At 43.6% G+C, this 7,511-nt stretch overlaps 1 protein-coding gene across 1 annotated transcript; it reads left to right on the top strand.

Annotated features, from left to right (window-relative positions):
• Nucleotides 1–417: 417 nt before the first annotated feature.
• Nucleotides 418–6,834, top strand: tox4a (TOX high mobility group box family member 4 a). Its single transcript, XM_028594131.1, has 9 exons — nucleotides 418–1,279; nucleotides 1,382–1,447; nucleotides 1,571–1,870; nucleotides 1,990–2,235; nucleotides 2,350–2,682; nucleotides 2,780–2,860; nucleotides 2,959–3,675; nucleotides 5,766–5,908; nucleotides 6,000–6,834. The coding sequence occupies exons 1-9, from the start codon at nucleotides 1,175–1,177 to the stop codon at nucleotides 6,055–6,057; spliced, it is 2,049 nt and encodes a 682-aa protein (XP_028449932.1). The 5' UTR covers nucleotides 418–1,174; the 3' UTR covers nucleotides 6,058–6,834.
• Nucleotides 6,835–7,511: the final 677 nt, after the last annotated feature.

The raw sequence follows: 7,511 nt of genomic DNA, 5'->3' as shown, positions 1-7,511 counted from the left end.
TGTGTAGGTACTGTACATCATGAGAGGAGGCCCTGCTACTACTAGGCTTAACTCGGTGGTTAACGTGGTAGCATTGATTTATTAAAAACCTTTGTTGGGAGTAGAATGATGCAACTCGCTGAGCCCTGACAATGGAGGTAAGACAGAGACCGTCTCACACACACACTGATATTCAATGTACTTACTTCAACTCTACAAATGGTTGCAAGTGATAATATTGGTTAAAAAAATAATCAGCCCATTAATCTAATCAAATACAGAGTCTGTCAAGTAAGTTGTCCATTTAACTATACTTCCCACCATCCCAGCAAGTCTCCAACAATGAGGCAAGGCAATACACAAAATATAATAAAAGAACAAAACAAAAACCCACAAGGACAGGGACTGCTTTCTTTACACTTCGTGCATAAGGATAGTGGGGGTAAAGAGGTTTGGTTTGGGGAGGGAGGCGCAGGTCGTACGCACTACAAAAACATGTAAATCTTTTTGGATTAACTTAATGTAGTTTAGAAAAGGCATATACAAATATTAGACAAATGCCTAATAATATTACAACATAGTCATTAAATGAATGCCAGCATTGATTTGGTGATTTTCGGTCAAAATACGTCAAAAACCAGGCTAACGTTAAATGTGGCTTTAACATTAAACTAAAAGTAAGTTAAAGTAATTGTTTTGTAATTTATCGTATTCAAACCTGAGTTTAGTTTATCTCTCACTTATGTCCGTAGGTGACGCTAGTGTTTCATGAAGCATTGGCAATTTTCCCCACAGCCCGTGAATCTAACACACTAGCTAGCTAGCTATTCGGTTCGGAAATGCCATGGTGGTAGTGTAACAGCAGCGTATGAATGGGGTTGTGTTGGGCCTCCAGTAAGCTTTGCGCCCCGGGGAAGTAATGAGCACTATTTTGTCATCTTTGTGATTATTTGGCTGCTAACATCTTCAAATTACCCTCTTGTCCCAGTTTTCCATAAGGCTTCAAAGGTATCCTAGGATCATCTCATCGATCGTAACATAATGCTAGCCAGAGATTAGCTAGCTAGCCGCTAGCAGCTTTAGTTAATGTTCGCATAGTTGACCTAGCTAAATGGGTTCGGTTAAGAACCCCCCCTTTTCAACAAAGTAGCTATACAACGCGTGTGATAGTTCGTTTAGAGTAAAACATCTCAAAATGGACCTTAATTTTTACTCTGCCCTTTCGGATGGTTGTGGTCAAAATGTTGATTCGGAGTTTTTGGACACCCAAGCGTATGGCGGATACTCTGAGGAAAATAAGGTAACCCAACGATAACCAGTATTTAATTGGAAAGGTCAGCTTTGAGTCATAGAAATGCCAAAGTTGCACATTAGTTAGTTACATATTAATGGTCTGTTTCAGTTTCCAGAAGGCGGCGACAGTTATCTCACCATCAGTGGAGAGGGCCACCCTTTTTTGTCCGCTGAGGTAAGTGACTTAATTCAAGCAACACGGTAGTACAGAGTAATACGTCTTTATTGTGCTGATCTTTACACGTGTTTCAGTTGATTAAGGACTGGCCTATTATTCTGTCTCTTTCTCCACATATAGCAAACATTCCATACTCCCAGTCTCGGGGATGAGGTTTTTGAGATACCCCCTATCTCCCTTGATCCAGACCCAACTCTGAGCATCAGTGATGGAGTGTCCCACTTTGAGTTGACGGATGGGTCAGACGGTACCGGGGGACCTTCAGGCTCCCGTAGCCTTGTTAGCAACCTGGTAGTGGAGGCCAATGACCCTTCCTTTGCTTCCACCTATGTGAACTCTGGGTCTCAAGGCCTTGAGCAGCTGAACCTTGGGGCCATGGGCCAGGCTGGAGGGGGAGCCCTGCTGAGCTCCTCTGCTCTGGTGAGTGCTTTACCTGTGGACCCTCACACAGAATGCTGTTTAGTGTGTTTAAATGTTAAGTGGTTCATAAATGCCGTTAAGAATTGTTGGCAACTTGTCATCTTCTAATCCCTCTGCAGGAACTGGGGAATTCCAGTGGTTCACATTTCAGCAGTTCTTCCCCAATGACCATTGATGTCCAACTTGGTGACATAAGTCATGGGCTTTTGGGAAGCAGCCAGTTGAGCACTATTAACCCGTCTGAGCTGGCACTGGGTCTTGGGGGTGATAACATTGGGCATCTTTCAGAGACGCATGAGCAGCCGCTGTCAGCAACACCATCGCCAGCGGGCTCCCTGCAGGACGAGGACATGGATGACTTCAAGGTGAGGGTTTACACCTGTAGTGTATGTATGCATTCTGGATTCCATACTAATGTTTTAGATCCTACAGCTAATATGTCCTTTCCCCTCTCTTCCACTTCTCCTCTCCCTACTCAGAGAAGTGTGCTGGTGGACTCCCCCATGTATCTCTCCTCTTCCCTCTCCCACATGTCCTCCCACCCAGCTCCTACATCTTCATTGTCTCCAGCTACGGCCAGGAGGGGCGGGGGGAAGCCAGCCACGCTGGCCTCGGTGACTGGGGCGGTGGGCACTAAGAAAGGAAGAAAGAAGAAAGACCCAAATGAACCACAGAAGCCGGTTTCAGCGTACGCGCTGTTTTTCAGAGACACCCAGGCAGCCATTAAGGGCCAGAATCCCAATGCCTCTTTTGGGGAGGTGTCAAAAATCGTGGCCTCCATGTGGGACAGCCTGGCAGAGGAACAGAAACAGGTATAAGAAGACATGCTTATATCAAGCATATTAATGTACTGTGTCAGCTTTGGGGGAGAAAAATGATTGTTGCTGGTACTTGTCTTGTCTTCACTAGGTGTATAAGAGAAAGACAGAAGTAGCCAAAAAGGAGTATTTGAAAGCACTGGCAGCTTATAGAGCCAACCAGCTCACGCAGGTAAGATCACATTGACCTCTAAAGGAAAGCCAGTTGATTGCTGTATGGGATTTTCAATCATTTGGCTTTTTCAATTTTTCTATCTGTCTTGATCACAGCCAGCCACTGAGGAGATGGAGACCGCTCCTTCACCACCTCCAACGGTGGTCCATCCAACGCCCGCAGCCCTTCCCTTTGCTGGTCCCCCGGCCGTCCGCCCGGCGACCACCAACCTGGAGGAGAACACCATCACAAACATTTGCGCCTCCAACATCATCCTGGACGTCCCAGAGAGGGCCACCCGTTCCCGCACAGGGGCCAACAAAGTCTCTGCTCCAGCGGTTGCGGTACCTCCGGCCCAGACCATCACCAAGATCATAATCCCAAAGCACATGTTGCAGGCGGGGGGCCAGTTGGTGACTGTGTTGCCCGGAGGGGTCCGCACTTTGCAGCCCACACTGCTAGTGTCAGGTGCCTCTCGTCAGCCACCTCCGCTGCAGCAGATGCAGAACGCACCGCCTCCGCCGCGGCTCCAGCAAATGGCGCCAGCACCTCCACCCTTACAGGCCAAGCCCCGCGAAGGAAGCACCACGCTAGGTCTGCCTGTGTCTGTCACGGCCACACCTCCACCTCCACTCCAGATAAAAATAGTTCCCGCGTCCTTGCAGAGCAAAGAGGCCCTGCCGATTATCGTCCCTAATACAGTGGCCGTGTCATCTACTGCGACTACATCTGCCCAGTCGGCACCCATCGTGTCGGTGCAGGTGGTGAATTCTACGGACACGTCAGCCAGTACAGACGACGATGAAGTTACAGAAGTGCTTCATTCAGAAGAGGTAAATGGTCATAATTCCTTGCTGTTGTTAGTTATGTATGAGGCTAGGACCTTGTTTATCCACAAATAACTCTTAATTTGATTGTTGGCAATTTTGAATATTTCAGTTTTTTTTTTTTTTTAGATGGATTGTAATATATTCTCAGACAGGGCCAAACCGTTGTCATGGTAACAGATTCCTAATTTTCACACATTCAGACTATTGTTCAGATTCAGCTGGATCAAAGTTTTAAAGTAACTGCCAGATCTTTTTTTGCCATTGTCGGAAGATGTTTAATGTTGTCCCTCCTAATTGCTGCTACAATAGTGCCACTCCATCCGGTTTGTTTTACAGCATTTCATTAAGATTGTTTGTCAGATTTTTTTTTCAGATGAAAATTTATATATTTTTTTATTAATATCAAAGTCAAAACAAATCCACAAAGGATCTAAATTTACAATACGTAGCCCAAATTAGTTCTTACTCTTGACCACTAGAACTGGTACAGTCAAATGTTTCATAAGTAGAATGGAAATCACCCGTGATTTAAAGTTCAGACACCTGAATCTGAAATGTCCAACATGTGGAGAGTTAATTTCCAGTCAGAAACAACACCATGAAGATGGAAGGAACAATCCTAACAAATATGTGAAAAGTTTAGTGAAACGTTCTACTCAGGGAAGGACGCAGGAAGAAATTCCAAGGCACAGCAGAGTAGAGTCGGGTCACTAGAAAATGGAAAGAATATGGCACAGCTGTACATGTGCGTCTGTGTGAGAAGAGCGAGACCACCAAGAGGCTTAGAGCAGCTCTGAAGTAGCTATATGTTTGCATTGCTGTGTGGCAAAGAGAAAGCCACAGTTGAAAACAATCACATGACATCTGGGGTAGTGAAAAAATGCGGTTCACTCAACAACCTATGCAAATTGACACAGCTTGGTCCGTTTCACACAGACGATCGGGTAAAAACTGCACCTCCAGGTGTACATAGACGATACAGGCCTGTCTGCATAAACCCAAAGCTGGACATGCTGTCGAAGGCACGGACTTGAAGAGTGGGGGGGGATACTTATGTAATCAGTTATTGTGTTTTTGTATCTGTTGACTGTGAGAATGAAATATTTTCCCCTTTGGTTAATGCAAAAAAAGTCCCACTTCCACTGTGATTTAAAGTTGAAAGACAATAATACCTTTTTTTAAAAAGTCTGAGGGTAAATATTTATATAGACGTCATTTTTTTTTTTATTGTCACTTTTGCTTTCACTGTGTCAGCTCTTTGTGGAGAAAATGACACTGTGTAATGTTATCACCCACTATGAGAAGCCTAGATCAGTGAACAGAAAACGTTAGGTACTGTTAGAAAAGTTATGCTTGCTATGGTCTTTGCTTCATTTTAGTGTAAAACTAATTTACATATATGAGGTCAGGGCATGTGGAGGAGACGTCAAGCCTGACCAGAGATAAGAAAGTTTCTCTTTGTGTGATATTACTCCCTTTTCCCTAATAAAAAAAGCTACTGTTAAATAGTCTGGCTATCACCAGACCAAGCTCAATCTTTTAAGATTGAGCTTGGTCTGGGGGAGTCTGCTCTGTATTTTCTCTGCACAAGAGGTGTGATCAACGGGCATAGTTCAAATGACTCGGTACGCAATTGGACAGTCCTTCAACCAATCAGACCAACGATCCGGGTGACGTACTTTCATCGACGGGTTGCTGCGCTTCGGATGCTTGAATGTAAACAAAAAGCTGCTTGCTGTCGCTTCTCCGTCGTCGTGTTAAAACCGCCAATAGCGCGCCGGGTGGATAAGCCAGTTTGTGATTGGTCCCCGCAGATTTGTAACGGAAGCAGGACAGAAAAAGGTACAGGTTTCCAGCCTGAGCTGCAGGGCGAAATCAAATCTCCGGCAGATCGGACCGGGTTTACCCGGTCTACCTGTTAAAGATTTTCTGTACTTATGCGGAAGTGCTGTTAACGGACTCTACTTGCTGCAAGTAAACAGACTTATAAGAGAACTCCAGTGATTTTGTCCATTCTTTTGATAAATAATTATCTTAACAGGCACCCATATTAATAATTGCTCTTCCATGCATTGCCCCTTTTTTTTTATCAGGAAGAGATGGAGGTGAACGGGTCCAGCGATGCCGCGACGATGAGGAGTGTGTGTGTGAGGACGGGATGCAACAACCCAGCCGTAGAGAGTGACGACTGGGACAAAGAATACTGTAGCAACGAATGTGTTGCTACTCACTGCAGGTGTGTAGAGGTTTGAAATGTGCACTTCTGTACGTTTGTTTCCATTAGGCATTGGAGAAGTTTTCCAAACTTCATATTTTCTGTTTTTCAGAGCGATATTCAAGGCGTGGTGCTCGATCAGGAATCAGACCATGGGAATAGTGAAATAAGGAGCAGCTGCTACCAATCCCATCGACAGAATACAGTAGTTGAAGGACCGATGCAGAAGTGGTGCAACACAGAAACGTCAACAAATGCATTTCGCCGCAGTTCTCTCCGTGTTTGGTACATGTACTGTAGGTTTGACAGTTGCTGTTCAGGACAATAAACGAGTAGTGTTGCTAAATAACACTAAAGTAGGACAGCGATTCCACGTTAGTATTTTAGCACACAGACTACTCTAATGAAAGGTAAGGATAATAATGTAGTGGTATGTTTGATTATGTATAGAGCCCTTAGGCATCGAGGGACTTCAAGGCAGCTAGAGAAAAGATCAGAACAATGAAGTGTCAAAGTTGGTCGAGACAATGGTATTCTATTAATTCTTTTTTTTTTTTACTAAAGCCCAACACAGGTCAATACTTGTTTACTGTAAATTGTTGGAGGTCGTTTCTTGAAACACTCTGACAAAGAACATTTCAACCTTTTTTTACAGCAGTTTGAGACATTGTACAGTGCTTGCTGATTTGAAATCCATGCTCTGAAATGTTTCTGTGTTTCAGGTCTCTAAGCATGTGAAACAATTCCTTATTACAAATAAAGGCTGAAATATGCTCAAGTTTGAGTGGGAAGACTGTATCACTGTACAGCTTGTATTTGTACTGAGAATAGTGGCCTAAGTTTAATATTGCCTTCATTTTTTTGTAACACATTCTGTTCAGATCATTGTTGTTAAAAAATTCTTGACTTTCATGTTTTCTTAATAATAAATGAGCAGTTTTTCTGAATCCAGTGCTTCCTCTTTGTGCTTTGTCTCTTAAAGCAACGCTGTAACTTTTCTAACTTAAAACTTTTGACCTGTAGCTAATAGGCTGATGTAACGGACATCACTGAGTCAGTCAGCTGACTTATTTTGGCATTTCCTTTATCCTGTACTTGGCACTTGTGGCCAAAAGGGCTGGTGTTCAGCAAAAGTTACACAGATTCAGAATGTTTTCAGTTCCATTATCTGTAGAGAAGCTGGATTGGCATTAACTTCACAGGGAGGTTAGTCATTAAATGTGAACTCAAGAAGCTGAATGTGTAATCTCCAAAGAAACATTGGGCAAAGTTCTGACCCCATTTGTGTAGAATTTGTATGATTTAGTGTTGTTTTTGTTTGTGGAAAAAAAAAAGGTAGTTAATGTAGTCTGTTTTGCTTTCAGCTCATTCGGCTTCAACATTTGTCTATTTGTTATTTTGAGTTATTTTAAAAGTATGTAGTTTTACCCGTTTTTGAAATATTGAGCTGAAGGTTGAAGAGTTAAAGGTCCCATGGCAAGAAAATTTCACTTTATGAGGTTTTTTACCATTAATATGCGTTCCCCCAGCCTGCCTATGGTCCCCCAGTGGCTAGAAATGGTGATAGGTGTAAACCGAGCCCCGGGTATCCTGCTCTGCCTTTGAGAAAATGAAAGCTCAGATG

Source organism: Perca flavescens, chromosome 12 (genome assembly GCF_004354835.1).
Source record: "Perca flavescens isolate YP-PL-M2 chromosome 12, PFLA_1.0, whole genome shotgun sequence".
In the NCBI taxonomy this organism is placed as follows: domain Eukaryota; kingdom Metazoa; phylum Chordata; class Actinopteri; order Perciformes; family Percidae; genus Perca; species Perca flavescens.
The sequence above is the reverse complement of the archived record's forward strand: the minus strand, read 5'-3'. Positions and strand labels throughout refer to the sequence as shown.

Excerpts from the sequence above, each read along its gene's own strand:
- tox4a (XM_028594131.1), top strand. The coding sequence starts at position 1,175 with ATGGACCTTAATTTTTACTCTGCCCTTTCGGATGGTTGTGGTCAAAAT. Across the intron at positions 1,871-1,989 it reads TGCTGAGCTCCTCTGCTCTG|GAACTGGGGAATTCCAGTGG; the intron begins GTGAGTGCTTTA and ends ATCCCTCTGCAG. Across the intron at positions 2,683-2,779 it reads TGGCAGAGGAACAGAAACAG|GTGTATAAGAGAAAGACAGA; the intron begins GTATAAGAAGAC and ends TGTCTTCACTAG.